The 15,621-nt window shown below is 42.3% G+C and overlaps 1 protein-coding gene across 6 annotated transcripts; it reads right to left on the bottom strand.

Annotated features, from left to right (window-relative positions):
• Window positions 1–704: 704 nt before the first annotated feature.
• On the bottom strand, window positions 705–14,637 carry LOC136220957 (uncharacterized). 6 transcript variants are annotated; one of them, XR_010684770.1, is made up of 8 exons: window positions 14,015–14,637; window positions 3,440–3,520; window positions 2,980–3,090; window positions 2,846–2,900; window positions 2,625–2,752; window positions 1,804–1,877; window positions 1,039–1,159; window positions 705–947 (listed from the first exon to the last, which is right to left on the bottom strand). XR_010684770.1 is itself a non-coding variant. In XM_066008814.1 (4 exons), exons 2-4 carry the CDS (start codon window positions 11,737–11,739, stop codon window positions 10,398–10,400), a joined length of 1,134 nt encoding a protein of 377 aa, XP_065864886.1. In that variant the 5' UTR covers window positions 11,740–11,806; window positions 14,015–14,637; the 3' UTR covers window positions 10,339–10,397. The 6 variants fall into 6 exon arrangements, 1 of the variants encoding a protein (XP_065864886.1); XR_010684769.1 differs by having other exon boundaries at window positions 2,625–2,772; window positions 2,846–2,877; XR_010684768.1 differs by having other exon boundaries at window positions 2,846–2,877.
• Between the last annotated feature and the right edge of the window lie 984 nt (window positions 14,638–15,621).

Here is a 15,621-nt window from a genome sequence, read left to right as displayed (position 1 = left end):
AAAAGGGTAAAGAGCATAGCTAATCAAAATAATAATATAGGGGTAAATTGGGTTAAATAATAAGGGTGGCATGGGTGTAAATATATGAGTGGTAGAGTTGTAATTAGAGAGTGGCAAAGATGTGAATAAGGAGTGGCAGGATTGTAAATAAGGAGGAACTGGAGTAAGGAACAAGTTCCTGAAAAGTGAAAGTACACTAGTGGAAAAATGGCCATTTGCATCGGCCGTTTAGGGCCTTTTGCATCGGCCGCAGCGCGATGCAAAAGCCCTCGATGCAAATGCAATTGCATCGGTCGCTGGCCGATGCAAATGAGGTGATCATTTGCGTCGGCCCCTTATAAAGGCCGACGCAAATGATCACCTCTTTTGCATCGGCCCTTTATAAGGGGCCGATGCAAATGATGTATATTTACACAAAAATGTTACAATCATTTGCATCGGCCCCTTACAATGGCCGATGCAAATGATTCTTTATTTGCATCGGCCATATTTAAGGGCCGATGCAAATGATTATATTATTTGCATCGGCCATATTTAAGGGCCGATGCAAATAATGAATTTATTTGTACAAATAAATTTATTTATTTTTTCATAATTTAATTTCAATATCTTGCATTTCAGTATCCTGTAACAAATTAAAAGAAAATTTGGATTGAATGGAGCTCGGAAATACATTATATTACTAAGAAACAAATCCCAAATTTTAATAACCATATAAGATAATGATTAAACACATTTACCAAACACAACTTATCCGAAATGGGATCCTATCTACCTCTACTAATTTCATTTGGATATACATGCTTCCTACTTTTGAAAAGATAATTCTCCAGGCTTCCTTTAGGCATAAACTCGTAGACCAAAAGTCGACTATATCCATCCAAGTAATATCCTATGAGTTCCACAAGGTTGTGATGATCAAGTTGACCAAGATGATTTACTTCTGACTATATACAATTGAATTAACAACAATTAGCTAGGTTTCCAATCCAAATGAATATTTGAACAATAAAAAGAAAAGGTAACTAAGTAACGTACCAACCACTCCTTATGACCTTGTAAAGAATCAACTTTATGTTTTTTAACAGCAACATGTAAGCAATGTCCAGGCCTAGTTGGAGCAGGGGGTTGTTCATCAATCCAAGCCTTAACTTTAAATCTGCACATTACCTTAACTTTTAAAAAATACTCATTCTATCCATTGTGTATTGATGATGAAACAATTTGGTAGATAGCACATTCATGCAACACATAATTAATCTACATAAAAGAATGCATGAAATCAGCTTCCGTCATGTAAGAATTCTCAAATGATATACTTGGACAATAATACAACAAATAATCCCCTGGACAGAGCATGCTCAGAAGACTCAAGAATAAGCAGTTATTCTATTAGATGAATTTTAAGGCCAAACAGTATATTCTAACTTTTCAACCCCTAATTTCAAGGACTCCCTAGGCATATTTAACCTAGACCATAAGATAGTCCATAATTTGGGCCTTCTTGAAAGGGGATTAACAATATTGAAACCAAAACCATTAAAAAATGTGATACTTAGAGTAGCATTATATTTAATAACAGAGGATCATGGTTTTGGTTTCAATATGGTTAATCCTCTTTCAAGAAGGCCCAAATTATGGACTATCTTGTGGTCTAGGTTAATAGAGGATCCGTGATGATTTCACGTCTTGTACCTTTCTTTGTTTTTGTTCTTTTCTGTTTCTTGAATATAGACTTAAATGTGACTAGAAAAATCATTAGAAGACCACATATGCTGAAATGGGGCAAAGTAAGCAACTTACAGCCAATGGGACACCAAGAACGAGAAATATCACTACTGCTGTAATTAGAATGCCAGTTGGTGGCGGATCATGACCTATATAGCCAATATGGTATGCCACATATGAGGTTATAAGCAACATTCCTAAAACGAACTAAGGAAAAAAATTATGGCACCACAGTACAAGAATTGCAAAATAGCCAGAGTGAGGGAAAACATTAGAAATTGGAAATGGTACAATTTTTTAAGGCAGTGAGCCATGTGAAAAGAAAAAAAAGTGAATATTCTAGGAGTTGCACTAAGAAATTGGAAATGGTACAAATTTTCAAGTCAAAGGCTCCTGCATGAGTTGAAATAGTAGTTGCAAAGTCTGTTAAGATAATGACCACTTCCCTACAGCAGTAATGCAATTATGTAATTCAACTTTTAAAATATTTTTAGTAACAGAGCTCACGAGTCCTAAGGCTTAAGTCACTAGCTAAACTATTCAGTGGTCCATACACATATTTGCAGTTCTCTGTAACTCAATATTGAGTAAGAAACAGAAAAAAGAAGTACCAAATCTATGATATTATTGATTTTAACAAGAAACAACAGATTTCTTCCTACCTCAATAATACGTCATAGTGCACAAATCAACCAAGAAACAATTGTTAACCTAAGGGAAAACTTATGATTTTAAATGTTATAGAATCAATAACACAAAAATATGAAGTTTTCACATTCAGTTTTATACATCCATAGTTCAAAGTTAAGATTGTGTTCATCAATGTGTGGCTTTCATAGTTATAGTTAGCAGTCCAAAAAATAAGAGAAGAAATGTAAAATTGTGACTAGTTTTACCATAAGTTTGTCAGCTTTTTCATGCCTCCCTTTCATACGAAGCTGCAAGGCCTTAGTAGCTGCCAACTGGTTTGCACTTGATGACTTGTCTGTCCTAATGCTTCATCAGCAATGACTTGAAAACCTCGCTTAAAATAAAAAATGAAAACTAGCTCAAAACAATATTATGATAGAAGCTTCTCTAACTAAAAAATTAAGGAGAAACCTTTACAATCTCTTACTTGTTGTAGAGTTTAGGATAGAGAGCTTCCATCTGCAATAGAATGTAGTAGTCCACTACTCAGTGACAATAACATAATCTGGTGTCAAAATTTTCATAGATATGCAAACTCAAACTCAAATAGTTATTTCTCACCGGAGTCACCATTGCCAAAGGACAACACTGTGGACATATATACTTCTTGAATCTCAACATCTACTTTCTGTTTAGACCTAAGCCCTTGAATAATTGCCTTTTGTTATGCGCCTACATAAAAGCAGCAACGAAAAATATTAGCTTATAATTAAATCACTTAGTGGAACCAAAAATAAATACTCGACTCTCTAACATTATCTATTCATGGGCCGCCGTCTTCTGGTTCATCTTTGTTATACCACAACTATTTCTTTATCCTTTGTAATTTTGTTCCACGTACTGCCCAACCAATAATAAAATAACCGTAAAAGCTTAACAGCACAAACGAATGCCACAAAACTCAATACAAATGTAAAATGCCAAATTATCCAAGATAAATCAAAATCTCTAAAATTTAGTATCTAAACAAACAAACACAAATTGCAGTCCAAACAAATCGTGTAATGGAGATAATGCCCACCTCATTAGCCACTGGAGAACTCTGGTCGTCTTTGTCATAAATAAAGGCAAGAAGAACATGCTTGAATTCCTCATATGCTTCCTTAAACATCATAAAGATCAGTGAGACCCCAGATTGAATGGAAAATAACCATGGTATTTAAGAAAGAGATTTTTGGATATCTATTCCACCTAGAAATTTGTTCCAAAATCCAAAGATAAAAAAAGAAGTAACTTTGTGATATAAAAGGTAAAACACCAAATTGGTTTATTAAATGTAAATGCCAAATTAGCATTCTGGGATATGCACATATTAAATAGATAAGCAATCATATTGGATTTAAATAGAAAAGCAATTTGGTCTTTGTGAGATATTGTTTCCTGAATAGATTTATTTATTATGATTTGGATATTATCATGTAGATCAGTGGATATCATGAATTCAGTCATAACCGTACAAACAATCCAATTAGTTTCAAGGACAATGAGCTAACCAAAAAATTATTCATAAAATGGTGAAACACTAGCTTCAATAAAAAAACCAAGGTGTACAATCTTGATGACCCACTAAGCCAAACCGGGCCGAATTCATTACACGGGCCCAGCCCATACTTAGACCCATGGTCTAGGATCGGATGGGACCCGAATAGAGCCCGAATAGGGGAAGCGGGTGAAGTAAGTAACTGCCCCGAATTCCTAAATGGAGCATCAAAACTCCCACTCAGAACAAACGATACCACGTTTGTTGCCACGAAAGCCACGAAAGGGACATGGCCTAAAAAGGAGTAACCGCCCTCGGAACGTGGCCTGGAAGGAGTAACCGCCCTCGGCGGTTACTTAAGAACACTTATAAAAAGCCATAAGGCCAAAGGGGAGAGGTACGTTCACATTTTTCCCCGTAATGCTATTATTACCAACCTTCATACAAAGAACTGACTAGATCGTCGGAGAGTTTTCCCGGAGATCCCGTCTCCGGTTCTGTTTTGCAGGTAACTCCGGCGGAGATCATCAAATCGGATTCAGCAAGTTATCATTGGTGCGGTGATCGTGGACCTTTTTTACCAACATTTAGTTAAAGGTACACAAAGAACATGTCAGAACCATCACGAACGACCGGCGTTACAACCAGATCAACTAGTATGAACTCAAGGGGTCCACGGACTGCGAATTCGCAGCCTGCGAGTGCACAACCTGTGGTGCCTAGCTCGACGAACCCTTCGGGACAATTGAGTCCATTATTGGAAGTCCAAGTGCAAACTGAGATGGAGATGTCCAATAGCGATTTCGTCCAAATGGCAGGACAAGTCTTGGCTTCAAATATGAGCCAAGCGGCGGGGGATCGGATGATTGGTTTACTAACCGCAATCGCTGATCACAATAACGCCGTGGCGGCTGCTCCTCAACAACCTGTTGTCATCTCCACACAACCATCGACTACTGCCACCATATCTGCGCTTCCGCAGCCATCTCGAGAGCCAAATCAGATAGGTCAGAGTAGTCGCATGAACCCACACAGCCACCCAGGCAACTACTCGTATCACGATCCTAGTATGACGATCCATCCGACCTGGCAAACATCCCAACCGACGTCGGAATACCAGGAATCCTTCCACTACAACACACGGAGCCTTTGGTTTGCGGGCATTCAGAGTTAATGACGTCTGGGGCGAATACGTCTGGGCAGGGGCACACTTGGAACTTTGATCCTATAACCGGACGGCGGCTAGAACCACGACGAGAACAAATCTCAACATCAATTGGCGGGTGGATGTCACCCAGAGTTCACCAGCAGCGGATGGAGGAGATTCGGCGAATACCCCATCCTGAGTTGGAAGATCAACTACGGAACATGATGGAGTGAATGGGGTACACGCCTAGGGCGAGAGCAGAGGTGCAGAGTGATTCGCCTTTTGCTCCGTCATTGCGGGAATTTATACCAGATCACAGGATAAAGGCGCCGGCGATACCTAAATACTATGGGGATCCAAATTCTAATCCTGAGGCTCATGTCAGGAACTACAGAGAATTAATGGATGTTGCCGGAGCGAGTGAAAGCATAATTTGCAGATTATTCTCGACCACTTTGGGTAATTTTGTTCGCAGAAGCGATCGCTCCTTTCAAGGGGGAGGATATCAAACACCATTGAATACGACTCGCCAGGAGGTGTTACTTTGTATCGAAAAGAACCCCCTGAAGAAGGATGTGCGGTTCCCCGAGGCGAAAGGCCGAACTAGTTTGGGGCGATATCCTAACAAATATTGCAGGTTCCACAGATTGAACGGCCATGACACGAATGATTGCTATGAACTGAAGAAGGAAATAGAAAAGCTGATTGAGAGGGGCAAGCTAAGCCAATTCGTAAGAAAAGAAACGATTGATGAGAAAACAACGCTCCTGCATGAGGGAGAAGCAAGGCCCGAAAAGAAACAGAAGAAAGGGGTGATAAACGTGATAGTTGGCGGGATCTATGAGCCGCCAACAAAAAGGGCTCGCCGTGAACAGCGAAAAAGCAACACGCATAGGGGGGATGCCCTCAATTACTCATTTGCGCGAATCACGGAGCCGCATGCGGATGCCTTGGTGATTACGATGGCCGTAAAAGGATGCGACGTTAAGCGGGTCCTTATTGATACCGGCAGTTCTTGTAATGTTATTACTCGGACTGCATTCAACAAGTTGGGAATTAATGACGAGCGAGTGGAACATACATTCATGGATGTAACTGGTTTTGGGGGTCAATCATCTCAAACAAGTGGACAGGTGGTGTTGGAAGCAGAAATGGGCGATAAGAATCTAAAATGGCGAGGTGATCTAGAATTCGCAATTGTTGATCTCCCGTTGGCCTACAACATAATTCTAGGGCGTCCGTTCCTATCGGAAACGGAGTCGCTCATCTCAATGAAGCATTTGACATTGCATTTGCCAACACACCAAGGGCGAGTCATAGTTGAAGGAGATCAACTTGTGTCTCAACAAGCCTATACATTGTCACTTGAACCAAAGTCAGATGAAGATGATAAAGTTGATGAGAAGTTGCCGGCAGAAGCATTAGGAGAAATAGAACTATTCGCCATCTCAAATGACAAGAATGTACGAATAGCGGCAGGACTCCCCGAGGAAACGAAGAAAGCCATTACTGAGGTGTTGATCCAATGCGAGTCGGCATTCGCCGCTCCGAATGAAGTGCTGAAAGGAATAAGTCCAGATATAGCAACCCATCGGTTGAATATGGACAAAGGTGCAACCCCAGTGCGACAGAAAAAGAGAGGACACGCTCCAGAGCGGCAGAAGGCGATTGAAAAAGCAGTGGCAGATTTGCTAAAATCGGATGCGATTCGAGAAGTCACGTATCCGGAGTGGCTAGCCAATGTGGTGCTAGTCAAAAAGCCAAATGGAACGTACAGAATGTGCGTCGACTTCAAAGATCTGAATAAGGCATGTCCGAAGGATATGTATCCGCTGCCTAACATTGATATATTAGTAGATGGAACTGCAGGATTTAAGGCTTTATCGTTCACCGATGTGAAATCCAGCTACCACCAGATACCCATGGAGAAGGCGGATGAAATCAAGACATCATTCATAACTCATCAGGCAACTTATTGCTTCAAGGTGATGCCCTTTGGACTGAAAAATGCGGGAGCAACATATCAACGAATGATGAACAAAATATTTTCAGACAAATCGGGCGAGAACTTCTCGATCTATGTGGATGACATGATCATTAAAAGCAAGAAGATGCAGAACCACCCGAAGGACATTAAGGAAATCCTGGAAGTGCTAATCAAATATGGCCTCAAATTGAATCCAGAGAAATGCACATTTGGGGCAAGAGCGGGAAAATTCCTGGGTTTCATTGTTAGTGGCAAAGGAGTCGAGGCGAATCCCGAGAAAGTTAAAGCGGTAATGGAGATGAAGACACCGAGGAACATAAGGGAAGTACAGAGACTGAACGGACGGCTGGTGGCATTAGGGCGATTCATATCATGCTCAGCTAGGAGATGTCTACCTTTTTACAACGCCATCAAAAAGTCTAAGTCCTTTGAATGGACGGCGGATTGCCAAGAAGCATTCGAAGGGATAAAGCGACTGCTATGCTATCCGCCCTTAATGAGCAGGTCGGAGGATGGAGAAGATTTATTTCTTTACGTATCCATCACCAGTATGGCGATATGCACTGTGATGGTGCGAGAAGAAGAGGGCCAACAATATCCAGTGTACTATGTGAGCAAAGTCTTGAAGGATGCAGAACTTCGGTATTCGAAGTTGGACAAAATGGCTCTCGCGGTGATAACCACGGCGGCTAGGCTAAAACCATACTTTCAGGCGCATACTATCATTGTGAGAACCGGAATTCCAATGCGGAAGGTACTGCAGAAACCTGACGCATCCGGACGATTAATGGAATGGTCAATTCGCCTGGGGGAATTCGATATTCGCTACGAAGGAAGACCAGCACTAAAGGGTCAAGTACTTGCCGATTTCGTGAATGAATTCACGTGGGATGAAGATGAACGTCCAAAGGCACAAAAAGAAGAGTAGAGCATGTTCACAGATGGGGCATTGTCCACGGATGGAGCTGGACTAGGAGTCGTCATCAAAGGTCCGGAGGTTATTCGCCTGTACTATGCGGCAAAGTTAACATTCGAAACTACCAATAATGCCGCAGAGTATGAAGCAATGATATGCGGATTGAAGCTGCTTAATGTACTTACGCCAGAAAGAGTGGTGATCTACAGCGATTCTAAACTCATGATAAATCAGATCACAAAAAACTATCTGGTGAAACAAGAAGATCTGGTCAAATACCATCAGGTAGTAGGAAGATTGACGCAGGAGTTAACACACAAGGGAGTCATCTGGGAAATGGTGCATGTTCCAAGAGGCCAAAATACAAAGGCTGATGAACTGGCAAAAGCAGCGGCGAGTAGAGAACCATGGAATCAAAAAGCATGCAATTTGGAGATAAGATCCGCACCGACATTTAAAGTCGATCAGATTATGGTCATTGAAGAGCTGGAAGATGATGAAGATTGGCGGATACCCATCCGCCAATATCTGGAGCAGGGAGATTTGCCGGATGACAAAAGCCTAGCCAGAAAGCTAATTGGACAATCAGCGAGATACTCAATTCGAGATGGAACTTTGTATCGAAAATCATATACATGTCCATGGTTGAAATGTGTTAGCCGCAATGAAGGAGACTACGTACTGCGAGAACTCCATGAAGGAATGTGCGGCGCACATGAAGCATCCGCGGCGTTGGTAAGAAAAGTCAAGCTAATGGGATACTATTGGCCAAAGGTGATGGAGGATTCCCAGAAGATGGTAGCGGAATGTCACAGCTGTCAAATCCACGCGAATGAAAAGCATGTTCCCGGAGCCGAACAAATCTCTATAATGACGGCATGGCCATTCGCAACATGGGGAATCGATATAGTGGGTCCATTCCCAGAAACGACAAAGAAAAGGAAGTACTTGGTAGTCGCAGTTGACCACTTCAGCAAATGGGTAGAAGCGGAGGCAGTAACCGCTCAAACACCTGAACGAATGATCGAGTTCTTACGAGAGAACATTATCATGCGATTTGGAATCCCGCAAAAGCTTATAACTGACAACGGCACCCAGTTCAACTGTGTCAAGTTCAAAGCATACTGCGAAAGCATGGGGATCAAGAATCATTTTTCTTCCGTAAACCATCCCCAATCGAATGGTATGACAGAGGTTACCAACAGGGCCATGATTCAAGGGATCAAGAAGCGGCTAGGCGATAAAAAAACAGGTTGGGCGGATGAGATACCCCATATGTTATGGGCATACAGAACTTCTGTAAAAGCAGCAACTGGCGAAACACCTTTCTCGCTGGTTTATGGAGCCGAAGCAGTCCTACCTGTTGAAATCAAGTCGCCCACAGATCGGATAATTTATTATTGCGACACACAAAATCCTATCAACATTAGAGATGCATTGGATTCTGTTGAAGAACGAAGAGAAAAAGCTTACATGCAAATGGCAGTATACCGCAATAGGGTCAAGAAATATCATGACAGAAGGGTGCGAAAAGTGATAATCAACGAGAATGACTTGGTCTTGAAAAAAGCGGATAAAATACAATCCAGAGATGGCAAAGGCAAATTAGGCGTCAACTGGATCGGACCATACAGAGTATCCAAGAAGCTGGGACCATCAACTTTTGAAATAGAAGAAATGAGCGGAAAAAAGCTCCCGCGCACCTGGAATCTAGAAAATCTGCGCCTATATAAACGGGCCGGGTAGTTCAGGGAAATGACGAGTACTCTTTTTCCTTTTATGAGTTTTTTCCCACTGGGTTTTCTGATAAAAGGTTTTAATGAGGCTTTGATCCCACACATTTCATATACCAATGTAACAAAAAGTCTTTTCTTTTATCAATAAAGATATTCAATTGTTGCATACAGCGTCTGAGTACGGATCCTTTTTAGGACAACCACTTCAGTGTGTTATCTACAAACAAAAGGCGGGTAAATCGCGCAAAAACCTTATGGTTAAACTTAAAAACACATAAATGTGTTGCCTATTAAGAAAGGCGGATGCATGATTACGCATCACTCGCAAAAACCTTATGGTTAAACTTAAAAACACATAAATGTGTTGCCTCTTAAAGAAAGGCGGATGCATGATTACGCATCACTCGCAAAACCTTATGATTAACCTTATGATTATATTATTTTCGAAAGAAAAATTATAAGATAAGGCATAAAATTAAGCGAATTAACGAGTACTCAAAAAATTGCAAAAAGGGTCTGGCCACCCTAGCGGAAACGAAACTAAACTACGAGGAAATACAAATATGGAGTCGGCAAAAGGCAAGGGTCACGTATGAAAACAAAGGGCAATAAGGAATAAAACAACAATCACACGTATAGGTAAAGCGGCAAGCAAAAGAAAATATATATATACGGGCAGTTTGTTACATACAACAGTCCAGATATAAATCAAACTATGCTACAGCTTCATTTCCTTCACCCCTATGGCCCTCCTCGCCTTCAGCGGCTCCCTCATCTCCTCCAGTGGGCGGATCTGCTTCAAGCGAATCCTCAACCCTCGAATCAGTAACCGCTTCAGAAGGCGGTACCTCTTGCTCAGGCTGAGAAAGGTCTTGTGGTGCCTCTTTTTCCGCGTTCTGAGTAGGGATCTCGCAGCTAATTGGAAAGTTTTGAAAACTCTGCCAATCTAAGAAGAGTACCTCATCCATATCAGCATCCTCGGCTTCCAGCTTGTCCCACTTCTCAGTTAGATCCTTTTCAGGGATGGGAACCTTGGGGCGGCTAAGTACTCGATCTGGATGCCCATGCTCATAAGCGGCATGAATTCGCTCCCCATACCAATAGATGCGAGCACCATCTTCGGCTAGAATCTCCTCAGCTTTCTTCTTTTGCATCTCCAGAGCCTCCTTGGATGAATTTAGATCATCAAGGACCTTTTGCAGCTCGTCGGACTTAGCCTGGAGGGATCTGAGAGCTTCCTCCTTCTCGCTCATAACCTTCTGACAAGCGCCTTCAAGAGCCTTTACCTTCCCTTGGACATCATCATAAAGCGACTTCTGAGTCGCCAATTCAGTACCAAGGTTCTCCAACTCTTTGGCTCGTTCAGCATCCCTTTGGAGAGCGCCCTCCGCGAAATTGATAATCTGCATATAAGACGGCTCGTGAATAAAAAGGGCGAATAGAAGCATGCGATTACTATGGACACAAGATCCTTGAAAGGGAATGACAAGCCTCTACCCCCAAAACAACAATATACCTCTATGGCACGCTTCTCAATCCCCTCCATTACAGTAGGAAGCGGTACTTGTTCTCGCACACGGGAAGCAGAGGGGAGCCGCCCAAGGACATTGCATATGGAAGAGACAATGTCCTTACAAGAAAAGCTCACGGCCATACCAAAGGTCCTAGTCCACCACCCGCTGATGTCGGGAATCGGCTGCGAATGCATAAGGAGAAAGATCAGGAGAACAGCAGATAACTCATGAGGAAAAGTTAACAACATAAAAAAAGGGAGGGAATGGATTGAGATACCTCGTGAATTGGAGTACTGCTCTTTCCTTTGGACGGGGCGGATACGGGTGTGCCGCCAACAGTGAGGGACACAGAGGTGTTTTTCTTTCTGGGACGAGAAGACTCTGTATCCGCATTATGCTTCCGCTTCCTAGTTAAGGGAAGGTCCTCGGAAGCAGAAGCTGGACCTTGTGAAACGAAGGCCCTTACGGGAGAAGCCGCCTCAATAGAAGTAATCGCCCCTCCAGGAGAATTCGCCCCTGCAACGGAAGTGGTCCCCGCCATCCGCCTCTTCCTTCTCGCTAGGGCTTTCGCCTCCCGATCTGCAGCGAGTTGAGATAAAGGATCACCCCTGCAAAGGGTTAAAAGAAATCATCAACTTGGAAATAAAAAAATACCTTGAACAAAAACGCGATAAGGGATATAGACAACGCGATCTCCCTCGCGGTAGGCAATCGCTACTCGGCTCCTTAGCATATGGAAGGCCTGATCATATGTCCATACGAAAGGAGGCGTACTCTTCAAGAACTTTATAACATCGGATTCTTCCTCACTAGGGTAACCGAAGTTCAAACTCTTTACATTGGGCCGGCCCCAGCAGCGAAGGAAGTTTGGATTCCCTTCATTAAACTTGATAAAGAAGTAAGATCGGTCCCACTCGCGGATCTTGTTCAGCTTCTCGTCGAAACCATAGTAACCGCTCTGACGGATGAAAGTGAAATACCCCGCCGAACTTTTAAAATGATGAAGCTTGGAGAAAATTTTGAGCGAGAAGGGAACCTCCAGACAATCCGTCAGAAATTTGTCCAGAGTTAAGTCGGCCCATCCGTTGGGATGCAATTGACTAGGTGCGATTCCGTAACCGCCAAGGACGGAGGCAATCTCATCCGCCAGCGGATACGTGAAACCGCAGATAATCTGGACGACGAAAATGGTGAAATACCCCTTTGGGTAGTCGCCAGGTCCTCTATCCTCCCCGGGAATGAGGGCTTCGAGACCTTGAAGCCAAGAATACTGCTCCCGCAAGTCATCAATTGTCTCCTGACAAACTAGGCTTCCCGATCTGTCCTTCTTCGGTAGCAAACGAGGGGTTGGGACAGGTGGCGGAATCAACTTTTTAGGGTCAAAACCTAAACCCTCATCGGATGTATTCGCTAGGTGGAGGAAGTCGGCGGGATGAGAATCAGACCCAGGAGAGCTGGTTGAAGCTTCATCAACCATCTCATCGACCTCATGAGATACCTCACGGACGTAATTTTCGTCGAACGGTGCGAAGTCGAGGTCAGGGTTCGACATATTGATGAAGAAAAATGAACAGAAGTAAAGAGTCGAGCGAGGTACAAGTTGTGGAAAGGAAAACTTACATATGAAAGACTACACAGAGAAGAATGAACGCGAAGAGGTTGATGCCGGAAAAGAAACGACGATGCCGGAAAAGAAACGATGGACAAGGAAATTCACAATTTTTGAATTTTGAATATCCAGACAAAAACGAAGAGTCCCCTATAAAAAGACCCTAAAGGGCTCTTGCCAAACTAAGGGGGAGGCATGTGATGACCCGCTAAGCCAAACCGGGCCGAATTCATTACACGGGCCCAGCCCATACTTAGACCCATGGTCTAGGATCGGATGGGACCCGAATAGAGCCCGAATAGAGGAAGCGGGTGAAGTAAGTAACTGCCCCGAATTCCTAAATGGAGCATCAAAACTCCCACTCAGAACAAACGATACCACGTTTGTTGCCACGAAAGCCACGAAAGGGACATGGCCTAAAAAGGAGTAACCGCCCTCGGAACGTGGCCTGGAAGGAGTAACCGCCCTCGGCGGTTACTTAAGAACACTTATAAAAAGCCATAAGGCCAAAAGGGAGAGGTACGTTCACATTTTTCCCCGTAATGCTATTATTACCAACCTTCATACAAAGAACTGACTAGATCGTCGGAGAGTTTTCCCGGAGATCCCGTCTCCGGTTCTGTTTTGCAGGTAACTCCGGCGGAGATCATCAAATCGGATTCAGGACTCTTTGCATACGCCATTATTTCAAAAGAACTACACAGCCAAGCATAAGTATATTTCATTGAAGAATCAAGTGTTACTAATCCTTTCACCCAAATAGCTTATGAGTACCAAGGATGCTACATGAGTAATTGAGATTATTGTTTTAAAAGCATCATGTTGTACAAGTTCAAAACCATTTCATAAACCATATATAGCAAAGCACTGTTTCAGAAAAGCACAAACAGCCAAGCGAGCAAGTATATTTAATAAAAGAAAGTGTCAAAAATTTCTGAAGTTTGATACAGAAGTTTCTGGTATCACCACATTAGTAAGACACTAAGGCACATCAAATGAATCAAAATCAACAATGCAACTATAGATTTGTTCACATTCATATAAATCAAGAAATTAATGCATCAATCTTTCAAGTGCACTATAATTTCACATAATTTAAACAGAAAACCAAGCAAATCATAACCAAAAACGAAGTGCAAGCATAGAAAGAGATAAATTCAAAATATATTCAAATCTCGAAATAAAATCAAACCTCAAAGGCGCTAACCTTAATGAAGCCCTCGGGAATAAGGCGAGGATGTAGAAGTAGCGATATCCATTGATATCAATAGCGCAAAAACTAAACAGATTGTGGATAAGGGAGGAGGTATAGATTTACTTCGTCGAGGCTTGAGTGGTGTTTCCCTGGGATTTTGAGAAAGCGGAAGAGCACATAGGGAGAGAGAGAGAAGGATAATTTTCCGTCTGTCTTTCCTTTTCAACAGAATCACAAATATCCTAAATTTTCAATTGACATAGCAGAGGACCGAAATTCCAAACCATAAACAGAGCAAACATTGTTTCAAATGGTACCGCTCCAGATCTGACCCTTGATTAGAGTATTCAAACGAGGAAAACAGATGAAACATCGGCAACATCAAATGCCATTAAAGCGAGATGATGAAATGGAGAATGAAGATGCGGAGGAGAATAGAGATGGCGACGAAGAGAGATTTAGGGTTGGGGATTTCTTCAGTAAACTTCTTTCTTCAGTATTAGGTGTACTCTATTTTTCGCCAAAAGGAAATTGGGGAAAAAGAGATTGTTCATTTGCATCAGCCCTATCAAAGGCCGATGCAAATGATAACCATACAGGACCGCTGCAAATATATGAATAGGCTTTTGCATCGGTTCTTAATAAGTGACCGATGCAAATAATAGAAGTATTTGCATCGGTCTTATTTAAAGGGCCGGTGCAAATACATGAACAGACTTTTGCATCGGCCCTTTATTAAGGGCCGACGCAAATAACGAAAGTATTTGCGTCGGTCCTTAATAAGGGGCCGATGCAAATACTTATTTCATGACAATTGCATCGGCCCCTAATAAAGGGCCGATGCAAATGTATTATTTGCATCGCGTGTTTAAAAGGGCCGATGCAAATGAACATTTTTCTACTAGTGGTGGTACGCGGGACGTGGATTGGCTGATGAGCCCTTCTCTGGATCAGTAGCCATTTTACGCGGGACGTGCCCAGATCTACGCGGGACGTGGATTGGCTGATGAGCCCTTCTCTGGATCAGTAGCCATTTTACGCGAGACGTGCCCAGATCTACGCAGGGTATGGATTGGCTGATGAACTCTCCTCCAGGTCACCTTCCTTCACGCGGAGCGTACTTTTGTCCACGCGGAGCGTGTCTGATCTGTTGGTGTGTTGTGTGGCACTGTTTTAGCCTCCTTACTCGCTTGTTGTTCGTGCTTGGGTCTTCCTTCAACTTCTCTCGTCCGGACCCGATCCTAGAAAAAGATGCCCCGCATCATGATAGATGAAAGAAAGAGCATTTAGACCAAAAAGTTTCCAAGCAGGAGATGATTCATGTAGCTTTTTCTCCCTTGATACATCACAGATATTGTAGAATTGATTTGAGATACATAATTAATCATTTTTACATGGAACTTATAATTGATTTCCTTTTTATCATATGCGACTCCTTAATGAGGATTTTTCTTCAATCAATTTGGTCAGCCTTGATTATAATCATAGGATGGAAACATATATAATTTATTTAATTACATTAAGCAGATAAAGATAGAATTTTATTGATAAATAGAAAATATATATAGAAAAAAGAAAACAGAATTAGGGATGATTATATGGATAACAAACATCGAACT

This window comes from Euphorbia lathyris, chromosome 2, assembly GCF_963576675.1.
Source record: "Euphorbia lathyris chromosome 2, ddEupLath1.1, whole genome shotgun sequence".
In the NCBI taxonomy this organism is placed as follows: Eukaryota; Viridiplantae; Streptophyta; class Magnoliopsida; order Malpighiales; family Euphorbiaceae; genus Euphorbia; species Euphorbia lathyris.
The sequence above is the reverse complement of the archived record's forward strand: the minus strand, read 5'-3'. Positions and strand labels throughout refer to the sequence as shown.